Source organism: Nerophis lumbriciformis, linkage group LG18, assembly GCF_033978685.3.
Source record: "Nerophis lumbriciformis linkage group LG18, RoL_Nlum_v2.1, whole genome shotgun sequence".
Classification (NCBI taxonomy): Eukaryota; Metazoa; Chordata; class Actinopteri; order Syngnathiformes; family Syngnathidae; genus Nerophis; species Nerophis lumbriciformis.
The window spans coordinates 13,546,591-13,571,267 of NC_084565.2; the positions used below are offsets into that span (position 1 = coordinate 13,546,591).

A 24,677-nucleotide genomic window follows, 5' to 3' on the forward strand; every position below is an offset into this window, starting at 1 on the left:
CTTACACATCTGTGAAGGCGCCATTAATGCTGAAAAGTACATACAGGTTTTGGAGCAACATATGTTGCCATCCAAGCAACGTTACCATGGACGCTCCTGCTTATTTGGACTCTTACTATTATGTTGGATCCACTATGGACTGGACTCTCACAATATTATGTCAGACCCACTCGACATCCATTGCATTCGGTCTCCCCTAGAGGGGCGGGGGGTTACCCACATATGCGGTCCTCTCCAAGGTTTCTCATAGTCATTCACATCGACATCCCACTGGGGTGAGTTTTTCCTTGCCCTTATGTGGGCTTTGTACCGAGGATGTCGTTGTGGCTTGTGCAGCCCTTTGAGACACTTGTGATTTAGGGCTATATAAATAAACATTGATTGATTGATTGATTATTTCAGCAAGACAATGCCAAGCCACGTGTTACATCAACGTGGCTTCATAGTAAAAGAGTGCGGGTACTAGACTGGCCTGCCTGTAGTCCAGACCTGTCTCCCATTGAAAATGTGTGGCGCATTATGAAGCCTAAAATACCACAACGGAGACCCCCAGACTGTTGAACAACTTAAGCTGTACATCAAGCAAGAATGGGAAATAATTCCACCTGAGAAGCTTAAAAAATATGTCTCCTCAGTTCCCAAACGTTTACTGAGTGTTGTTAAAAGGAAAGGCCATGTAACACAGTGGTGAACATGCCCTTTCCCAACTACTTTGGCACGTGTTGCAGCCATGAAATTCTAAGTTAATTATTATTTGCAAAAAAAAAAATTAAGTTTATGTGTTTGAACATCAAATATGTTGTCTTTGTAGTGCATTCAATTGAATATGGGTTGAAAAGGATTTGTAAATCATTGTATTCCGTTTATATTTACATCTAACACAATTTCCCAACTCATATGGAAACGGGATTTGTACACCTAGGCTATGTTCACACTGCAGGGTCCCATGTCCCATCGTTTTTTTTTTTTCAAATACGATCTTTTTAGTGAAAAAAGATGTGATTTCTAATGTGAATGCAATCTGACCTGCATGACGTCATGCCGTCGCACGCACTGCAGTGTTTATGGAAGTAAACGTGGCTTCCATTCTCGTTGGCCTCAGTTCTGGCACAACTGTGGCAATTTCAAAGATTTTGTGCGATAAAAGTCTACATTTTCTGAACAAAAATTATTGCATGTTGAAGATTAAGAAAGAAGACAAGTATTTTGTCTCTGGTAGTTGTACAGGATAATTTGCTTTTATGTTTGCTTGAAGAGCGTGTCTGTGGGCGAGCAGTCGTAGACAGGAGTGCTGGAACTTTCACCTGAGTTCCAAAAACATTTAATTTTCACCTGTTTTCTGCTCCGTTGTCAACTATTTATTTTGCAACCGTCTATTTTGGGGAATAATTATGACACTTTCCCTTTTTGATAACGTCCTGGTCGGATGAATGCGACCTGAGCATATATATCGATTTATATCCACATACAAAAGAGGCCTGGGTCCAATATGAAACATTCGGAATTGCACTGTTCACACAAACTACTTTTACACTCAGTGTTGGTGCTAGGAATTTTCAAAATGGGGTCCCGCAGTAAATTTTTGGGGTCCCACTTTTTTGTAACCATTTGGAAAACAAATGATAAATGTATGCATTATCCTGTTATATCTCACATTCTATATTGTGTTTTGGAAAAAGGTTGTCGTAAACGTTACTTCCATTTATCAATTTTCTACCGCTTGTTCCTCTCGGGGTTGCGAGGGGTGCTGGAGCCCATCTCAGCTGCATTCGGGCGGAAGGCGGGGTACACCCTGGACAAGTCGCCACCAGGGCCAACACAAATAGACCACATTCACACTCACATTTAGTGTTGCCAATCAGCCTATCACCAGGTGCATGTCTTTGGAAGTGGGAGGAAGCCGGAGTACCTGGAGGGCACCCACGCAGTAACAGGGAGAACATGCAAACTCCACACAGAAAGGCCCCGAGCTCGGGATTGAACCCAGGACCTTCGTATTGTGGGGCACATGTTCCACTGTACTGCCCATAAACGTTACCTAATTCATAAAAAAAATAATTAAAAAAAAAACTACATTTTTATGCATATGTACGTAAATGTATTCAGTTATAAACTATTTTTTTCTACATTTTTATTTAATAAGTTGTAGGAGTATTTATTTCAGTATAAAAGTGTAAAACGTTTTTTGCTTCGGTCATGAAATGATGATAATTGTGTGCCAGGGCATAAATGCATAAGACAAATTCAATTGATTATTGTCACCTGTATGTAGATCCTCAGTCGTTTAAAAACCGCCACATCTACACTTTCATCGCAAATAATGCTAACCAACTTAGAATTTTGCAAGCTAGTTTCAATGTCATTTAATACAGTGTCACTCAATGCCTCTAGCATTTCATCTCTGGCTTTGTGATGGCCATAAGCTGCCGGTGTGCTGGCACCATTGGACTTGTGCAGCTCAATCAGGCTTGGGAACTTCAACAAGGGAGGTTCACTTTGGCCAAGTAATACACAGTCCGAAGCTGGTTAATAACTGTCTTTACTTGCCCCCTCTGCTCTTTTCAGAGCGCCAAAAAAGCTGGTCGACTGCTTCTCAGCTGTTTCGGCCGACTTGTGAACTGATTTTTGTGAGAGTAGCATATGTGTGTGTGTGTGCTCCTTTAAGAATGGCAGTATCTGGGGCATACTTGCCAACCCTCCCAGATTTTCCGGGAGACTCCCGAAATTCAGCGCTTCTCCCGAAAACCTCCCGGGACAAATTTTCTCCCGAAAATCTCCCATAATTCAGGCGGACCTGAGTGACGTGTCGACAGCCTGTTTTCACATCCGCTTTCCCACAATATAAATAGCGTGCCTGCCGAATGACGTTATAACTGTAGAATGATTGAGGGCGAGTTCTTAGTTTCTTATGTGGGTTTATTGTTAGGCAGTTTCATTAACTAGGCAACAACACACAACAACAGCAGTCACGTTTTCGTCTACCGTAAAGCAGTTCGTCTGCCGTAAACAGTAATGTTGTGACACTCTTAAACAGGACAATACTGCCATCTACTGTACATGCATATGTGACATTAACATCTAGGGCTTTTAGAGAGTGCAGTGCACAACTGCGCACACAACAAGGAGACAAAGCAGAATGCATCATCAGAGAGGGTGTTCAGCATGGTTAGAAAAATAGTGACAGAATAGAACAAGGATGGACAATTCAACCCTTAACTCAACAATGAGTAGATGAGTGTTATGTGTGTGTATATGTGTAAATAAATGAACACTGTAATTCAAGTGTTTCTCTTATTTATATGTATATATATGTATACATATATGTGTATATATATATTTAGCTAGAATTCACTGAAAGTCAAGTATTTCTTATATATATACATGAAATACTTGACTTGGTGAATTCTAGCTGTAAATATACTCCTCCCTACTTAACCCCCCCCGAAATCGGAGGTCTCAAGGTTGGCAAGTATGATCTGGGGTGAGTGAGTGTGTAAGTGAGTGGGCGAAAGAGAGGAGAGAGAGCGGTAGCAATTTGTGTGCAGGAGCGTTAGTAGCATAGTGGATGTCCGGTTGGCTTTGTGGAAAACATAAATAAAGAGTTGTAACTTTATTACCAGCCAGGAGCGGAACTGTTGGGCAAAGTGGAGGGTGTCACCCCCGACAATACATCGGCCCTGGAGGGAACGAGACCCCTGTGCTCCTTGACCACGGTCTGGGAGCCGACAAGCAGGAAAGGTGTAACATGATGTTTCTTGGTGCCTGGTGAGGCTGGATCTTTGAAAATCAGTGCACCCGGTCCTGAAGGTGTTCTTTTTCTTAGCCTGTTTACATGGCGTCCAAAACATCTTTCCATCTTCATAAGTGAGCCATTTGCTGAAAAGTGGCTCCGAAAGCCACTTTTCATTGAAGCTTCGCTTCTAGGGTTTATTGCTCGCCATGACGAAAAAAATAACACGCTGGAGTCCTAATACCGGAAATGTAGTATTTGTGATTGATAAAACTTTCCGCGAATCAAAATTTAAGAAATTGTACCAGAAAGTTTATTACTTTGAAGTCGACCAATAAAAATGCAAGAAGTGGGGACGGAAATGTAACCTGGCAAATATAAACAAAACAAAACACCGGCGGAAAGCAATAATCGATAAAAAAACAAGCAAACCGGAATTTTGACCCGGAAAAGGCAGGGTCGGTAAAAAATAAAATAAAATCTGCGTCCCGTGGACATGCGGACTTCCGGAAATGCGCATCCTTTCTGATTTCAAATAAATAGCGTAAAAAGACACAAAAAGTGCGGTAACGCAAACAGTGGACACTAGGGATGATACTCGAAACCAATTTTCCCGGTTGTTCGATAAGAAAAGAACCGAGTCCTCGGACTCGAATCCCTTTTTGAGAACCGGTACCCGTTATCTGGACCACTATAGTAAAGAAAAGGAGTTGGTTATTTATTCGAATCCCTTGGAACGTATCCCGTCCCGACCAGAAATGCTCCGTGTGACATCACAAGAAATGACGTCACGTAGCTCAGTCATTAGGCGTAGATAGCGAAAGCAGGAAAACAATGGACCGGAAAAAGCAATCCAAGGTGTAATAAAGTTCAAAACAAAAGGTATAATCCAATGAATAACTTTACTGAGAGATTTGAGCAGGGTACAAACACATGACGAACACTTTTACGACCAACCGGAAACATAGCAACCAGGCTAGCAACGCATCTCCTTTATGGCAGCTGTCGCAACGTTCTTAGAGCAACCGCAGCACATACATATATATATACAACTTATATGACATGATCTCCCTTTTTTAACTTTTGTTTTTCTTTCCTTGTAAACAAAACAAAATCACACTGTATATGTGTTGCCTGTCTAATTATAAATAATGCAGACGAGGCGTGTTGGCTGAGTTCTTGACGTTTACTTTCACAGCGTGCTCATAACCTCATTCTTAGCTGCCAGGTGGCGACATGCAACAACACTTTTTGGGGCTACCACGCATGCTCGTCACTCCCGTTGCATGCTGGATAGTGTAGTTGTTATATTCCCTAGCTCAAGGGTCGGCAACCTTTACCAGTCAAAGAGCCATTTTGACCAGTTTCACAAATTATAGAAAACAATGGGAGCCGCAAACATTTTTGAAATTTTAAATGAAATAACACTGCATACAAAGTTGTTTTTTTTGCTTTGTGCTATGTATAAACCAGGGGTCTCAGACACGATGCCCACACCTTTTTGTTGAATTTTTAAGCTGGTGCGGCATGCGGGTTTTAACTGAATAGCGGTTGTCAGCGTCATGCGTGCCGTGATGGTACAGCATATAGCGCCCACTACAATCAACGTGCCTGATCAGCCACATGTTGAATGGGGCTTCCGCTTGCTCACGTAGGTGACAGCAAAGCATACTTGGTCAACAACCACACAGGTTACACTGACGGTGGCGGTATAAAAAAAACTTTAACACTCTTACTAATAATGCGCCACACTGTGAACCCACACCAAACAAGAATGACAAACACATTTCGGGAGAACATCTGCACCGTAACACAACATAAACACAACAGGACAAATACCCAGAATCCCATGCAGCCCTAACTTTTCCGGGCTACATTATACACCCCCGCTACCAAACCCCGCCCACCTCAACCGACGCACAGAGAGGGGGGGGGGGTTGATGTGTGAGGGAGCAGGCTTGGGGTGGGGGCGGGGTTTGGTGGTAGCAGGGGTGTATAATGTAGCCCGGAAGAGTCAGGGCTGCATGGGATTCTGGGTGTTTGTTCTGTTGTGTTTATGTTGTGTTAAGGTGCAGATGTTCTCCCGAAATGTGTTTGTCATTCTTGTTTGGTTTTGGTTCAAAGTGTGGCGCATTATTAGTAAGAGTGTTAAAGTTGTTTTATATGGTCACCGTCAGTGTAACCTGTGTGGCTGTTGACCAAGTATGCCTTGCTGTCACGTACATGTGCAAGCAGAAGATGTATATTGTATAACAAGTGTTGGGCTGGCACGTTGTTAATACAGATTGTAGAGGGCGCCAAATGTTGTACCATCATGGCACGCCCTTATTATAGCTGTAAGGGTGAAAATCGGTGAATATTAATCCCGGGAGTTTTCTGCGAGAGGCACTGAAATCCGTAAGTCTCACGGGAAAATTGGGGGGTTCAGCAAGTAAGCTGCTGAGCCGCTTCAGAGTGATCAAAGAGCCGCATGCGGCTCCGGAGCCGCGGGTTGCCGACCCCTGCCCTAGCTCATAACATTTTTCCCCCTATAAAGAAATAATGTTAACTCAATAAAGTGTATTTCTTTTTTTAGCTTTAACTTTTCATTTTTTAGCATTGTAACCACATTTGCAAACAACTTTTCTCTTCATAGAATTTTTTTTCAATAAAGAAATAAAGTGCAAAAATGTCAAAGCATCATAACAAACAGTTATGTCAAATAGCAGCAGAATTGCACTTTTTGGAGAGCTGTATTATTTTCAGTTTTGTGCCCAAGGGACTGATTTTATTTAACACTATATTATTATTTATACACCTATAGTGATCACAGAGACAGGTTGTTTTTGTGTTACTGTATATATTTGTTTTTCTGAAAAATCCCACTTAATATACTTTTGGTAACAACAGTCAATATTTATTTTTTTATTTTATTTTTTTAGGGGGGTAACAGTCAATATTTATTTATTTATTAGATTAAAATGTTTTCTTATATAATAAAAGTAAGCTTTTGTTAAACCAAATATTGTGTGTTTTTTTCCATATACAACAACCTATCTGGACTCGATAAGAGAATCGATAAGGAATCGGTTCGATAAGAGGATTCGATAATAGGCTCGAACTCGATAATTTCTTATCAAACATCATCCCTAGTGGACACTGCACGCCAAAGTGGCACAAATGTATTCCAGCTGACTGTTTACACTCCAAGTCAAATGTAATTTTTATTAAGACTCCAGTGTAAACGTGCACAGGCACCAATGTGGCCACAATGCAGCCCCATTGTGGCCTCAATCTGTCCCCAATGCAGCCCCAATGTGGCCCCGACGTCACTTGCATGCGCCCTTTGATAAAGTGAAAACAAAGGAAGTTGAGTGGGAGGAAGTCTCTAGTACTATAAAATAAAATAAAATTCTTCACACCTTAAAAATTAGCGTTTTTTTAGGGGAAAGTACAGTAAAGTAATCGAACATATGAATGGATGTATATAGTGTAATATATTTGGGAGGGTTGTAATCTTTTTACGGCTGTTAAGTAGAGAAAACACGGACATCAGCGTGGATCTATGTTAGCTTTCTTTTTCAACTCACATGCAAGCCAGCGTCAATTCCGGTCTTTTAAAAATCGTTATTTCTTCGGAATCAAAATATATATTCATATATTACATAAAAAATATTATTTGTGCACTATTGACAAGTGATGCACTGAAAATGTGGTCGTCTTAAATAAAAACAGAAACAGGATGTTGTGATGAAATATCCACTTCCGCTGGCGACTGCGTCTTTCGGGCCCAAAGATGGCGGAAAAGTCACATTCAAGTCAAATTTGAAAAGACCGGATTCCAATTGGATTCAGGACTACCTCCTGATGTGGCCTGAATCGGATGTCAAAAGATTTGAAGCACTTTGGAGCGTTTAGACAGGCAGATCCGTGTCACTTGAGGACAAAATCAGATTTAGTGTGCAAGTTATACGGGGCTACTGACCTGAAAAAATCCGTTACAGGTCAGATATGGGAAAAAAAATTGGAATTGACCTGCAATGTGAACAAGGCCTAAAATAGAGAAGACCTCTTGAGGTGAGGTACATGTAAGTCCTGACGATACCTGTGAGTGCGGCGGGCTTGGTGACGGTGCTGTACTGGTTCTGCGTGGAGATGAGGCTGGATCGTGGGCTGAGAACTGGCGCGGAAAGAAGTGACAGCTCCTCCACGATGCTGTTGCTGCGTGCGTGGTTCTTAGGCAGCTCGCTGAGGCGCTGCTCCAACGAATGGCGCAGAAGGTCCAGCTTTTGGCTGGACTCATTAAAGCGAGCCTGCGCCTGAATTGGGTGGAGAAGAAGGTGATGTCTGTCAAAATCTGCCAGAGAAAATAAACTGCAAAAAAGAGCTGTCAAAATATAAGATACAACGACTAGATTTTAGGAAACAATCCAAAAAACTAGTGAAATGAACTCGCTGGATGGACAGATCCTTTGACAGACATTCTAAGTTAGGATTTGTACATTTAGAAATTAGCAGAAATTTTAAGCTAGATATAAGTATTTTTTTTTCTGAAAACAAGCATTATTGAACTTGCTATCCTTAAATTATGAATATGTGAAATTTTGTAAAATATTTAAACAAGATTTTCTTTGGGGGGGGAGTACCAAAATATCTTATTTCAATAGTTATTTTCTCAATTTTAACATTTTTATCTGGGGAAATCTCTAAAAATAAAATTATGAATCTTGGCAAGTGGAGAATATTTTGCAGTTTAATGTTTAATGTTCAGAAATCAAGACTGTTCCATGAGGAGTAAAAGATCAGAATCGTGGTTTATGACTGCTATGGATCGTCTATTTGATTTATTGAAGGATATACCTCTAAATGTGCTCTTTTTTCGGTGACTTTTCCTGTGCCCAGGAGTTTCATGACGTTCTTGGCTCCCTCTGCTACAGCAGACTCTATTCTGGCATGGTGACACAGCTCTTCCACCCGTAGGTCCAGAGGACTGATGATGGCCTTGTCTGGATGACAATGAAAGAACCTAAATACCTTACATGCTCAATGGTGATTTCTGTGTCCAACCTCCATGGTTTCACCTAAAGAACATTCTCACCCATCACGTCATTGCTCTCGAAGCTCAGCTCATTGGCCTGGCTTGCTTTGAGGATCTGCATCCTGATGAACTCGATCTTCATCTTGCTGTCCTGGAGCATCTGCTGCGCTGTCGCCAGCAACTTACGATCCTATGAGCGGAAATGAATCCAGTTAGGTCGGGCAGAGGGACCAAATCACTACAGCGAGGACAAACTCTTTGAGATGGTGTTAGGGTTGTACGGTATACCGGTACTAGTATAGTACCGCGGTACCAGTGACGTGCAGTCACTGGAGGCAGGTGAGGCATCATGGAAAGAAAAAAAAAGTAAAAAGAAAAAAAATTAATTAAATTGTTATATGTATCCAGTGATTATACTATAAAGTTATTTTCCGTATAACTTCACCAGTTTTAGATTATTTTTTTTCAAAATCGCTGAATTTTCACATTTGCCGTTCAAATACTGAGAAGAGACGGTGCGGTGATCAGCAGCCAGTTGAGGCACGTCACTCAGTTGTGCCTCACCATGGATTGCGGACTCGGCTAACTGCTGGCCTGCTGTGCAGTGAGACCGTATTGCTATATGAATTATATTATACATTTCCATAGTTTAGTTAGCTGAGGTATATAATGTACAGTGTATTTTGTCAACAACTGTATGTGTCTAACGTATTTCTTGTGCTGAGCAATCATAAAACGGCTGCGAAGACGCACTGTGTGAGGCTCGCGTAATCCCGCCTCCTGGTGCCGGTTATTGCACCTCCGCCGCAGACTGCACCCCCCGACGGGAGCGCCACACCAACCAAAGCCCACACCCAAACCCTCCACGTGCAAGACCGAATCCACCCAAAAAAGTCACTTAAGAAGCCAAAAAGTGCAAAAACAACATTGCTCGCGCCGGAGGAGCCGTGAACGACTGCAGGGACACAACATTAGGTACACCTGCAGACTGCAGCACGGATTTCATATTTCATTCATTCACAACTCCTCCAACACGAACACCACTGTTCCCGCACTTATAAGTAAAGGTAAGACCATAATAACGTTTTTTTTATTAAATGTGCTTTTTTGTGTGCTACAGTTTGTATGTGTAAAGTTAAAGTTAAGTTAAAGTACCAATGATTGTCACACACACTAGCTGTGGTGAAATTTGTCCTCTGCATTTGACCCACCCCTTGCTCACCCCCTGAGATGTGAGGGGAGCAGTGGGCAGCAGCGGCGCCACGCCCGGGAATAATTGTTGGCGATTTAACCCCCAATTCCAACCCTTGATGCTGAAGGGAAGAATGCTGGTATGAGCTTTTAAACATAACCTCTTTAGGGTTCATATGTTTGTAAATCTGACTGTGAAGAAGTCAGTGCCTCACCAGTCATGAACCTCACCGCACGTCACTGCGCGGTACTAATGAATCAAAAAACGGTACTATACTCTGTTTGAAAAGTACCGGTTCCCGGGCATGACGGTGAGTCATCACGTCGTGACATTGCTGGTTTTACAAGCAGAGGAGCATGTTCGGCAGCGCACAATCACGTAATAATTACAAGCAGACACAGTGTGTAGACAGAAAAGGGAAAACGGACGCATTTTGGCCTAAAAACTGACGACAAAGGTGAAGATAAACACTGAAAAGCCCTCAAGAAGAGGTGTTTTAAGACATGGCTAGTTAGCGAGCAGCGAACGTCCATCCGCAGTCTGCAGTGTTTTAGCTACTTCTAAATCACTAATCCTCACCTCCATGGTGACAAATAAAGTACCGTATTTTTCGGACTATAAGTCGCAGTTTTTTCATAGTTTGGCCGGAGGTGCGACTTATACTCAGGAGCGACTTATGTGTGAAATTATTAACACATTACTGTAAAATATCAAATTATTTAGCTCATTCCCGTAAGAGACTAGACGCATAAGATTTCATGGGATTTAGCGATTAGGAGTCACAGATTGTTTGGTAACGTATATCATGTTCTATATGTTATAGTTATTTGAATGACTCTTACCATAATATGTTACGTTAACATACCAGGCACGTTCTTAGTTGGTTATTTATGCGTCATATAACGTACACTTATTCAGCCTGTTATTCACTATTCTTTATTTATTTTAAATTGCCTTTCAAATGTCTATTCTTGGTGTTGGGTTTTATCAAATAAATTTCCCCCCAAAAATGAGACTTATACTCCAGTGCGACTTATATATGCTTTTTTCCTTCTTTTAATGCATTTTCGGCAGGTGCGACTTATACTCCGGTGCGACTTATACTCCGAAAAATACGGTATGTTTCTTAAAAGTATCATCCCTGCAGGACGAGGAATAGCTAAACATGCTTAACTACACACCGTAGGAGGATACCACCGCTCACCGGCGTCATCGCTAACAAATGCCAGCGCGCCTGAATGTAAACAAATGCCATGGGTGGATCTACACCTGGCATCAACTGTAATGATACCTTGTACAATAGCGTATCTAGTCGATACTACTATGATTACATCGATATCTTTTATAGTCACAAAATCTTTTTTTCTTTTAAAAAAATCCATATTATGTTTATAAACTCAGGAAATACGTCCCTGGACACATGAGGACTTTGAATATAACCATTGTATAATCCTGTAACTACTTGGTATCGGATCGATACCTAAATTTGTAGTATCATCCAAAACTAATATAAATTATCCAAACAACAGAAGAATAAGTGATTATTACAGTTTAACAGAAGTGTAGATAGAACATGTTGAAACGGAAAATAACCAGATATTAACAGTAGGGCTGCAACTAACGATTAATTTGACAATCGATTAATCTGTCGATTATTACTTCGATTAATCGATTAATAATCGGATAAAAGAGACAAACTACATTTCTATCCTTTCCAGTATTATATTGAAGAAAAAAAAACAGCATACTGGCGCCATGTTCTTTCAACTTGCCAAATAAAACATGGAAAATGTTACAGAAATGCACACTTTTGACACCCCTGCTATAGATAATAAAAAATTAAATCTGACAAATCTATGGATAAAAAGCAGAGCCTGGCGACGCATGCGCGATTATCATAACTCGCTCTCTCTCTCTGTCTCTGCCCCTCCCTCACCAATGCTGCTGCACGCACAATTTGTTGTGTTTTTAACCTTCTTAACCCTGAACGTACATTGAAAATACACGCAACCCTAACTCAAAATGCCGGACATTTGAGGCATTTAAGAAACACCGCCCGACAGCCCCGCAAAAGAGGACATGTCCGGTGAAAAGAGGACGTATGGTCAGGACCTAGCCCGGTGAAACCGATCGCTAGCATGCTAGCAGCTAACGGGCTAGGATAGACTGACCATACGTCCTCTTTTCACCGGACATGTCCTCTTTTGCGGAGCTGTCAGGGCGGAGTTTCTTAAAAGCCTCAAATGTCCGGCATTTTGAGTATTGTTTACACAACGTGCAGTACGCTACTTAATATGTCCGTGTGGAAACTCGTTCAGTACACTTCCGCACCGAAACGAAACCCCCGTACCGAAACGGTTCGATACAAATACACGTACCGTTACACCCCTATTATTTTGATTATAGTTTCTCAGCTGTTTGTAAATGTTGCAGTTTCAATGAATGTTCTGCAATTTGTCATCCCCAAAGTAAGAACTGAACTGGGCAAGAAAGTATTTAGGTTTTCAGCATCGAAGGCTTGGAATAACCTACAATCGAATATTAAACCTAGTTACGTTGAATGAGTTTAAAGCTGCTGTGAAAGGACTGCAGTCTACCTTGTCTGTATGCACATGTGTCATGTGAGCAAGTTTTAATGTTGTAAATGTGATGTTTTATGTATTTGTTTACTGTTTTTAATGTAACCTTGCTGCTGCCCTCTTGGCCAGGTCTACCTTGGAAGAGATCTTTGATCTCAATGGGATTTTACCTGGTTAAATAAAGGCTAATAGTAATAATAAGTTTATTAATAAAGGTTAAAAAAAAAAAACGCAGCCGAATCGATGACTAAATTAATCGTCAACTATTTTTATAATCGATTTAATCGATTAGTTGTTGCAGCCCTAATTAACAGTAAATGAACAAGTGGATTAATAATAAATTTTTACAGATTGTCCCTCATAATATTGACAAAATAATAGAATGAGAAATGACACAATATATTACCGCATATTTCAGCAGACTAATTAAGAGCCTTTGTTTGCTTACTTACTACTAAAAGACATGTTGTCTAGTATGTTCACTATTTTATTTAAGGACAAAATTGTTCTTCCATTGCAATAAGAAACATATGTTTAATGTATCGTAAGATTTTTTGTTAAAATAAAGCCAATAATGCCATTTTCTTGTGGTCCCCTTTATTTAGAAAAGTATCGAAAGGCATCGAAAAGTATCGAAATACATTTTGGTACCGGTACCAAAATATTAGTATCGGGACAACTCTAGATGGTATAGGTTCATAGGGGCTCAGAAGACCTCATTTGTACCTCATTCGAACCCAAATAATCTATCATTGTGCAGTTAACTGACTTTTTTCTTACTACACGTGCACACAGACACGCCAGTTAGAATGTTCTGAACTTATCAATACAGGAAAAGGCTTTTCTCAAACAGGAACTTCCTTTCTGACATCATGACAGTGCTATTTCCAACCTGATTACAACACATTACGACCTCACAGGGACACTGGTTAGAGCCGCTGACGTTCATATCTCCATTTTTAATCATTAACGTTAGCTAACAACTTCCAATGACACCATTGGCATGACCGCGTCACATTGGAGCTACCAATGAGGTCAATAGTACCATTACTAATTACACACTTGCAGAGTACCATGTGCCTGACCTACTAAAGGTTTGCGTGTTTTAAAAATTGTGCAAACTTGATAACACATGCAAAGCTAAACTACGAAACTTGTGTCTTCAGTGAGCCAAATGAGAAACGCAATCCATTTAGTGGGTTTGTCTGCATGGATATGCAGAATGTATGCTGATTATTAGACCGCCCATAACACTGGGAGGAGAAAATGCAATTGTATTTATTTAGGACACGCAGTGTGATTTATCAAAACTGAAACTGTTCTGCGGCCGGTGTTTTGCATTTATATTTATCACGTTTACAAAAACTGGCAGTTGAGTTGAAAAAGAGGCAATCGCGCTGCAGCTCCGTCCTACGTATGCCTGTCAACATACAGTACATGGACTGTAAAAAATAAAAATATTAGACATTTGTCTAAACCAGGGGTCGGCAACCTTTACCAGTCAAAGAGCCATTTTGACCAGTTTCACAAATTAAAGAAAACAATGGGAGCCACAAAAATCTTTTGAAATTTAAAATGAAATAAAACTGCATACAAAGTTTTTTTTTTGCTTTGTGCTATGTATAAACCAAGGGTCTCAGACACGCGGCCCACACCTAAATATGAAAATTGAATGTTAGTGCGGCCCGCGGGTTTTATATGAATGGCGCTTGACAGCGTCATACTTATCAACCCTCCCGAATTTTTCCGGCAGACTACAAATTTCAAGGCAACTGATGTCTCGAACGTGCCGTGATGGTACAGCATTTAGCGCCCACTACAACCAGCTGCCGGCCCAGCCACACGTTGTATGAGGTTCCTGCTTGCTCACGTAAGTGACAGCAAGGCATACTTGGTCAACAACCACACAGGTTACACTGACGGTGGCGGTATAAAAAACTTTAACACTCTTACCAATAATGCGCCACACTGTGAACCCACACCAAACAAGAATGACAAACACATTTCGGGAGAACATCTGCACCGTAACACAACATAAACACAACAGAACAAATACCCAGAATCCCATGCAACCCTGACTCTTCCGGGCTACATTATACACCCCCGCCCACCTCAACCGACACACAGGGGGGGGGTTTGGTGGTAGCAGGGGTGTATAATGTAGCCCGGAAGAGTCAGGGCTGCATGGGATTCTGGGTATTTGTTCTGTTGTGTTTATGTTGTGTTAAGGTGCAGATGTTCTCCCGAAATGTGTTTGTCATTCTTGTTTGGTTTTGGTTCAAAGTGTGGCGCATTATTAGTAAGAGTGTTAAAGTTGTTTTATATGGCCACCGTCAGTGTAACCTGCGTGGCTGTTGACCAAGTATGCCTTGTTGTCACTTACGTGTGCAAGCAGAAGATGCATATAACAAGAGGCTGGGCTGGCACGCTGTTTATACAGATTGTAGAGGGCGCTAAATGCTGTACCATCATGGCACGCCCTTATTATTGTTGAAAGGGTGAAAATCACCCTGGTCTAGACATACAGCAATATCATTTTCTAATTTTATAGCTGCTGGATGACTTAAGGGGTTGATTCAAACAAATCCAATTGCTGCATTTTGGTGTCTGATGTTTATTTTTAATTTTTATGATGTTTGTTGCTTCATTTACCTCTCGTAATATGCATTTTCTTGCATCTGGACCATTCCAGCGCACGCTCGCAGTTAGTGCCAGCAATGTCCATGAGCGCACTTTCAGCGCGCTAAGAAATGTGCACTTCTGTTGCAGATGCACTGCAGGACTGTTTCCAAAATAACTCAGAAAAAGTGGTACATGTCTGCTGCATGTTTGAAAACATAGCAAAACGCCAGCAGTTATCCATTGTAGATCACACGCAACACGCCAACGTTATACTTTGCACACGCTGTTTAGCGTGTGGTATTTGGATCATAGTAAATCAGGCCCTATATGTGTTTTGCTCCAGAGGTCTTTCCACCTTTCTCCTCACAGTTTGCTGAAGCAACATTGGTGTACAGCTGTAATTATTGCCCTCGTTAGGAGCAGGTGGCATGCCCTGTCCCTGGTGCTTTAACCACGCACACGCCAGCCAAATTATAGCGCATCATACTTTGCACATGAAAGGAGGAACGTCTGTGAAATGTTTGAACAAACAGCAGTGCACGTGACACACCATGTATCAGCACATTCTTACGTTTGCCTCCTGTGGCAACAAGGAGGTGAAAGCAAAGCCACTATGTTCACTTCATGCCATCTGCAGAGTGAAAGTGGTGCTTTGTCTTTAATCTGGGAAACTCCAGGGATCATGGTATCGTGTCATTCAAATACTCACATTTAGCATGGAAATCACCGGCAAGCTATATTCTGCTATGGTCTGTTCACCATACAGTAGCTTGGGATCATAAAATCCTCTGCAATACAAGACTTTTATTCTTTCACTGGCCCTTGTTTTTGTACATTGGCTTATATATGTTTATAAAAATGTAGGCGACGTTCAGTTTGAATGTGCAAAACCAAAAACTGTAATGTGCAAAATATCACACATGGAATTGTGCATTGGCTCGCCTCCACAAGATGTTGAGTAGGATTTACAGGAAGTTGAAGTCTAAATTCATTGCAATTCAGAGAAATTATCAAGTTATAGCCCAAAAACAAAAGAATGTGTCACTTAGAGATGTATCGACATACTTGCCAACCTTGAGACCTCTGATTTCGGGAGGTGGGGGGTGGGACTGGGGCGTGGTTGTGGGCGGGGGCGTGGTTAAGAGGGGGGGTGTATATTGACAGCTAGAATTCACCAAGTCAAGTATTTAATACATATACATATATATATATATATATATATATATATATATATATATATATATATATATATATATATATATATATATCCTGAAAATATGCAAACAAAACTGTGTTTAGATAATTGATACTTCAAACTTGCATAAATAAATCTTAAGGAATATAACCTAACTTGGCTTCTGAGAGCTTCAAAATGTAATGAATAAAATGCTAAAGTTGTTGATAAACAAGCAATTATTTTAATAATTAAATATGGTAATTTCAAATGAATTATTATGATAATTTAAAATTAATTATTTCATATATATTTATTTTAATGTATAATTCTATGGCAGAAAAAATACAAATAAAAATACAATTAATTTTGATGTCTTTAGCAAAATATAGTAAAATTTTTTTTTTTTTTTTTTTTTAATTAATAAATATATTTATTTTTAGGTAAGATAAACATGATAATACAATTTATCTCTAGTCTGGATAATTTAGTTCTTGTCACTCTGTTGTCCTCCCGTCATAAAAAAAAGGCTGTCCTCACTCAGGTCCGCATGGAGCTGGAGGGGGCGTGGCCTCCAGCTCCGGCTGAAAATCGGGAGATTTTCGGGAGAATATTTGTCCCGGGAGGTTTTCGGCAGAGGCGCTGAATTTCGGGAGTCTCCCGGAAAATTCGGGAGGGTTGGCAAGTATGTGTATCGATTACTGGTACAATGTATCGATTACTGGTATAATGATAAACAGTGGAAAAATTCTAGACTTTTAAAAAAAACACGGTGATACCGTTAATTTCATAGAAAAGCAGCGAGTCAGTGACAGGAACAGACTTAATAAACTGATTAAGAGAGCTGACTCCGTTTTAGGCTGCCCTCTAAGCAGCATTAAGGACGTGGCTGACAGAAGGTTGCTGACCAATCCCGTAGTGTGTAATACGGATTAGGGTATTTTGTTTTGATTTGTCTTTTACTGTATGTAAAAACCTACACTCCAACAACGTAATTTCTCCATTGTGGGATAATTAAAAGTCTATCCTATCCTAATGGCTAGCCTTGCTGTCTAAGAAACTAAGCTGTTCAGTTGTGCACATTGACCGTACAGACTAAAATCAAAGAGGTTGATGTGAAGTTCTACGCACGGGCGTGTCTACAGCAAGAAGTACACTCGAATGACGTCACATATACCGAAAGTGAAGGGCAACCCCTGTTTGGCCTTTATCATTAAGAAAAACTCTTAAACCCTCACATATTGAAACGGAAGTAGATAAACATAACTAAACACTCGAATAACAATAATGTGGCTCTTACTGTAAGAAGTTAAAACAACAAATATTTATTCTGCCAATGCAAGTTAGGGGTGTGATGATACACTTACCACAAGAGACGAGATTACGGTATATACAATATTGTACGAGAACGAGACAAGATTTTAACATTAATTTTCCTCTGCTTGGATATGTACATTAAAGTTACGTCCACATTGCAGACATGCTGACTACACTCAAGACAATGGCGTGCGTCTTGTTTTGGTAATCAAAGTCTTTTTTCGGTGAATTACTTGTCAATAGTGCGCAAATAATAGTATATATATATATATATATATATATATATATATATATATATATATATATATATATACAGTATATAAAAACCCAAAACCAGTGAAGTTGGCACAATTTTGTAAATCGCAAATAAAAACAGAATACAATGATTTGCAAATTCTTTTTAACCTATATTTAATTGAATAGACTGCAAAGACAAGATACTTAACGTTCGAACTGGTAAACTTTGTTATTTTTGGAAAATATTATCTCATTTGGAATTTGATGCCTGCAACATGTTTCAAAAAGGCTGGCACAAGTAGCAAAAAAGACTGAGAAAGTTGATAAATGCTCATCAAACACTTATTTGGAACATCCCACAGGTGAACAGGCTAATTGAGAACAGGTGGGTGCCATGATTGGGTATAAAAGCAGCTTCCATGAAATGCTCAGTCATTCACAAACAAAGGATGGGGCGAGGGTCACCACTTTGTCAACAAATGCATGAGCAAATTGTCGAAAACATTTCTCAACGAGCTATTGCAAAGAATTTAGGGGTTTCCCCATCTACGGTCCGTAATTTCATCAAAAGGTTCAGAGAATCTGGAGAAACCACTGCATGCAAGGCTGAAAACCAACAAATGCCTGTGACCTTCAATCCTTCAGGCGGTACTGCATCAAAAACCGACATTTGTGTGTAAAGAATATTGCCACATGGGCTCAGGAACACTTCAGAAAACCACTGTCAGTAACTACAGTTAGTTGCTACATCTGTAATTGCAAGTTATAACTCTACTATGCAAAGCGAACACCATTTATCAACAACACCCAGAAACGCCGCCGGTTTCGCAGGGCCCAAGCTCATCTAAGATGGACTGATGCAAAGTGGAAAAGTGTTCTGTGGTCTGACGAGTCCACATTTCAAATTGTTTTTGGAAACTGTGGACGTCGTGTCTTCCGGACCAAAGAGGAAAAGAACCATCCGGATTGTTATAGGCGCAAAGTTCAAAAGCCAGCATCTGTGATGGTATAGGGGTGTATTAGTGCCCAAGGCATGGGTAACTTACACATCTGTAAAGGCACCATTAATGCTGAAAGGTACATACAGGTTTTGGAGCAACACATGCTGCCATCCAAGCAATGTCTTTTTCATGGACGCCCCTGCTTATTTCAGCAAGACAATGCCAAGTCACATTCTGCATGTGTTACAACAGCGTGGCTTCGTAGTAAAAGAGTGCGGGTACTGGACTGGCCTGCCTGTAGTCCAGACCTGTCTCCAATTGAAAATGTGTGGCGCATTATGAAGCGTAAAATATGACAACTGAGACCTCGGACTGTTGAACAACTTAAGCTGTACATCAAGCAAGAATGGGAAAGAATTCCACCTGAAAAGCTTCAAAAATTGGTCTCACCAGTTCCCAAACGTTTACTGAGTGTTGTTAAAAGGAAAGGCCATGTAACACAGTGGTAAAAATGCCCCTGTGCCAACTTTTTTGCAATGTGTTGCTGCCATTAAATTATAAGTTAATGATTATTTGCACACAAAAAAAACGTTCTCAGTTCGAACATTAAATATCTTGTCTTTGCAGTCTATTCAATTGAATATAAGTTGAAAGGGATTTGCAAATTATTGTATTGTTTTTATTTACGATTTACACAACGTGCCAACTTCACTGGCTTTGGGTTTTGTATATATACATTCATACTATAACGTAATACTGTAATGTAATACTGTAATGTTTTATGTTCGTGTGGTTTGGATTTGATATCAGTTTTTTCCCATGTTTGCAAACACATCGTCCTTGCTTGAAAGGTGATTGGCGGAGAATGAGGAAGTGTTGTGTGCCTCGGGAAGCACGGAGATGGAAGTGTGTGCACAAGAGGAAAAACTGGTTGGAATTGTGCTGTTTGTTATCATAAGATTGGTATTAAAAGTTAAAAATAGCGTGTGACTTTGTGTGACTTCTTCTAGGCCTTACAATACATTATATTACTTTAATTTGTTTTCAAGTAAAACAAACAAACCCTTATTTTCAAGGTGATGCAGCAACAAAAATGCCGTGGCAGTGCGCCACATTCAATTACATTAAAAGGGAAACCCTGGATATTAACTAGAAAAGCACCGGGAAAGAGCAGACCTCCGCCAGGCCCTATCTCCCAATAGTAAAGAATCTTTCAAAAATAATCCTGAATTCAGACAGCGATCCTGATCAACCCTTAAAATGTACCGTATTTTTCGGAGTATAAGTCGCACCGGAGTATAAGTCGCACCTGCTGAAAATGCATAATAAAAAAGGAAAAAAACATATATAAGTCGCACTGGAGCCCGGCCAAACTATGAAAAAAACTGCGACTTATAGTCTGAAAAAAAAGGATAATCACTTTATCCTTATTCTATTTCTGACAACTTCTGAAAGTTAAATTAAAATCCGCCCATAATGTTTTCAGCTAAATTGCTAACCAACAAAAAAACAGACAAACCCCAGAAATACATAATCTCCTGGCATAGGTACTTAATTGCAGGATAAATAAAATTACCATGTCCTTGTGTGCAAACAGACAAAAAACAAATAGTCAACCAATAATGACATGATGAAACAACATTTATAAGACTGCAATGCAAGGATAAGTCAACCATGAGCTCTCATATTGTTGCTGGAAGTACCACAGTTGACAAGAAACAAACAAGTGCTAATCCACATATTTAGATGGAGTCTGAGGGGAAGTTGTCTTCCATTTCTACTAAAGTCTCCTTGATGTAAAATGTGCTAACGTTTTTGGGTAACATGCATCTATGAGGCCTTGTAGGCAACCCAAACCTTACCTTGGATGGACCATTCGAGTACATCTGAATCATGTTTTCAGCCCCTTGTTTAACCTTCAGCTCGATGTCGTTCTGCCTTTTCAGGGCTGCTAGGCGGCTGTTGCTTGTCCATAGTCGCGTCTCACTGTTGGGGGTATCTGGGGTCAGAGGGCATTCTGGGGAACAACGCAGAGAGGACGGGTTAGCACGTTACTGCACTTTGCAAACAACCACTGCTGCAGGATATGACTATGGCTGGACTTGGTCACAAATAGACTGCAAGTATTTTTGGCCGTCAGCCATTTAAAGGTTAGCTAAACAACCCTGCAGCTCGGCAGGATCATTTATAACTTGGCTTACAAAAACCTGTCAGGTAGCACCTTTAAAAAAATCTGCGGAAAAAAATGTGTTAACACAAGACTTCATTTATTACCGGCACAAGTACAACATTGTTGCAACAACATTAATATTGTAAAGACGGACAAGAACGTTGTGATTGATGACACATGACTTCATGTGTGTACTTGCAAGGGACAAGGAGACCCGTCTCAGATTGATTGACTGAAACCGGATTGATAAACTGATCCGGAAAGCCGGCCAAACTACTTGTGTCAGTGAGGGACAGGAGGACACTGGACAAACTGCTGGCCATCATGGACAATCCTGCCCACCCACTCCACCTGACAATTAAGGGACAGCGGAGCTCATACTCCAACAGGCTCCTTCAACTTCCTTCCCGCACTGTGCGATTCAAGAACTCCTTCATTCCACACTCCATCCAGCTGTATAATCACTCGCCATACAGCAATAGGTGACATCTGCCTATTACCTGACATCGGACATGTTAGCTACTTCTCTTTGTTTTTAATGTCTATTTTCTGCCGGATCTACTCTCTATTTTATGCTGCTGCTGTCACATATACTGTATATACTGTAATATTGTACATGGTCATTGGTATATATTGTATATATGTTATTGACATAATATAATATATCTGTATATATATTATTCTGTACACATATTATGTATATTAGGGATGTCCCGATCCGATATTTGGATCGGATCGGCCGCCGATATTTGCCAAAAAATGCGTATCGGCAAGGCATGGGAAAATGCCGATCCAGATCCAGTTTAAAAAAAAACTCCGGTCTGTGTTTTCCAACGCACCGACTTAAATAATACATTCCACTTTTCTGCTGCTCCCTAATTTCCGTTCCGCATTTTCCACCACACCTTCAACACATCCACAGGTCTGTGGATTCTCACGCAGTTGCTTTTAGCTGCTGGCATTACACGACAGGCTCTTCTCACTCTTTTCTGTGTCTCCCTCTCACAGACAGCAAGCGCACCTTCTTACACACGTCACATACTGTCACGTCATACGTCACATACGTATACGCCCTCCCCGAGCAGAGAGGTAGCAGCATGGCTAACGTTAGCTGTGATGCTAGCGCAGCCGTGCGAGCAACGCTCCCTCTAAGGTGCGCGCCTGTGCAATTGTGCACTGCTCAAGCGTCCTCTGCGAACGGCAAATCTATGCCACGCACAAAATCAAATAAAAAAATGAGCGCTTAACAATTTTCGACACGACACGGACACGACAGGGAAAACAGTTTTCGTCATCATTGTTCAAATATTGTAATGTCTGTCGAGACGCTTATCTCCATTTGGTGTCACACGCCCACACCATCAAAATGCCGAGGCAAACATTTCCACATCAACACCGTATGAAAAAATAGTGATTTTTTTTGTTGTGATTTCCTTCTCTGCATGAAAGTTTAAAAGTAGCATATATTAATGCAGTATGGAGAAGTATGTTTTAATGTAGACACATAGAATCATCATACTGCTGTGATTATATGCATCAATCAATCAATCAATCAATCAATGTTTATTTATATAGCCCTAAATCACAAGTGTCTCAGCCCTAAATCACAAGTGTCTCAAAGTCAAGTGTTCATTCAAGGCTAAGGCAAAATATCGAGATATATATTGTGTATCGTGACATGGCCTAAAAATATTGCGATATTAAAAAAAGGCCATATCGCCCAGCCCGAGTTCAATGATGCCATTTCTGTTTGTCATGTATAATTTTGTCTATTTTGTGTTTATCCTTGAATAAACAGGTCAGTTTCTTGTTACCAACCATTGTGTATTATTCAATGTCTTCTAATTCAGCTGGCTAGTTGTTATCAAGAGTACTAAAACCCTTTTCAACATGATTCTGACAACTAAGTAGGCTAAATAACTTTAAAATTTAATACATGCTCGTATAGGCCAGTATCGGTCAGTATCGGTATCGGATCGGAAGTGCAAAAACAATATCGGTATCGGATCGGAAGTGCAAAAACCTGGATCGGGACATCCCTTAATGTATATATTCGTATATATGTTAGATTTTTTATCGCTATATTAGTCTATTTATACCTGCATTGTCCTTTTCATCCTTACACTTTCCATCATTGTAACTGAGCTACTGTGTTGAACAATTTCCCTTGTAGATCATTAAAGTTTGTCTAAGTCTAAGTCTAATTAGATCACTCCCATCCAGGCCCGGCCCTAACCACACATCGGCAGTGAAGTGTATATACTCACAAGAAACCGAATAGCTTTATCTTTGACCTTTTTTTTTTTACTTACAACTATACCTAATATATAAAGGGGTGGACAAGTGACTATTACCTGCAGGGCAAACATTAGCTAACCAGAAGGCAATAACAATGTAAACAAAAAACACCTGCTTAAAAGATCTAATACCTGAGGAATGTAAGGTGGGAGTACAGTAATTACCTAACGTTACATTATTATTTTCCATAACAATTTAGCCCCCTCCACAATATTAACCCGACGTTAAAACAGAACTAGCTATTTATTGATTAGCAATTGCCGAATCATGTAACATTAGCTTAATGCTAACAAGCCAGGTTACTATCACATTCTGTAACAGACAAATAATTTCATGTAGGCTAACGTTACCTACCTGCTACCTCTGTCTTTTCTCGTTTCTACTCCTCTTCTTTTCTCTTTTTTTCTTCCTTGGGCACCTGACAGTTTTGGCTGTTTTGACATCTTGTGTTGATTTTTTGATGTGTCCAAAAAGAGTCATGATACGGTAAGGGAGGGGGCGCACCGTGCGCGGGGGTGGGGTGGGGGGGGGGGGGGGGGTGTGTTGGTGGGGGGTTGGGCGTAATGTTGTAACAAATAATATTTCTATTAAATAGGCTTTACTTTGCATTTTAATTAACGTGGGATTATTTTTTGTATTTAGAAATAATAGTACCAACTTTTTCTTTTCTCCAACATTTGTGGCACTGGCGTGGCGCCCCCTGATGGACGGCGCCCTTAGCATTTGCCTATACGGCCTATGCCACGGGCCGGCCCTGCTCCCATCACACACACACACACATTAACTCGCTGGCTAGGTATTATAACCCATGTCTGAAATTGACTTTTGGATTGTTTCCAGTGTTGTTTTTAGGTTTAGGTGGACTTATGTTAAAAAAAGCCTCCTTGTCTGTGTCATAAGCCAATAGTTTTATGATCTCACTGAGAAAAACTAGCATCTACTATAGGCAGCCTTCTATCGGTAGTTGTACAATGACGCCACAGACACAGAAACTGAAACTGAACTTACAAATCCCGTCTGAAGAAGTCGGACTGGTTTGTCTGCCAACTGTGTGTGTATGTGTGTGTGTCACTCTGAGACCTAGTAAGGGATTCGAACACCTGTAGGAAAGGCAAAAAGGAATAAGGTGCTCCTTTGAATATCTTCATGAGCCAAGCGGCCAAAACTACTGACTTTTAATGAGCATGACCACTGACCAAGGTCCCATAACGCTATATGAGGAACAACTCCTGGTAATACTTTACTAAATATTCTCTTTAGTCAGTGACCACACTTTTCGCAGTACTGTGGAGCACACTAAGCTGTGTAGTTGCATATCACCTTGATACGTATGTTCTTTCCAAGTCAGTGGGATTTGAACCTTGGAGGATAAATGGCGGAAGAAAAGACCCACACGGGAG

At 40.5% G+C, this 24,677-nt stretch overlaps 1 protein-coding gene across 2 annotated transcripts in view; it reads right to left on the reverse strand.

Annotated features, from left to right (window-relative positions):
* The window catches only part of pkn2a (protein kinase N2a), a 126,800-nt gene that overhangs the window by 28,178 nt on the left and 73,945 nt on the right, over nt 1-24,677 (reverse strand). For both annotated transcript variants that reach the window (XM_061977704.2, XM_061977705.2), the window contains exons 4-7: nt 20,672-20,826; nt 8,808-8,937; nt 8,570-8,715; nt 7,815-8,028 (exon numbers count right to left, since the gene is read on the reverse strand). In XM_061977704.2, the coding sequence (XP_061833688.1) occupies nt 7,815-8,028; nt 8,570-8,715; nt 8,808-8,937; nt 20,672-20,826 (645 nt within the window). The remainder of the gene's footprint in view (nt 1-7,814; nt 8,029-8,569; nt 8,716-8,807; nt 8,938-20,671; nt 20,827-24,677) is intronic.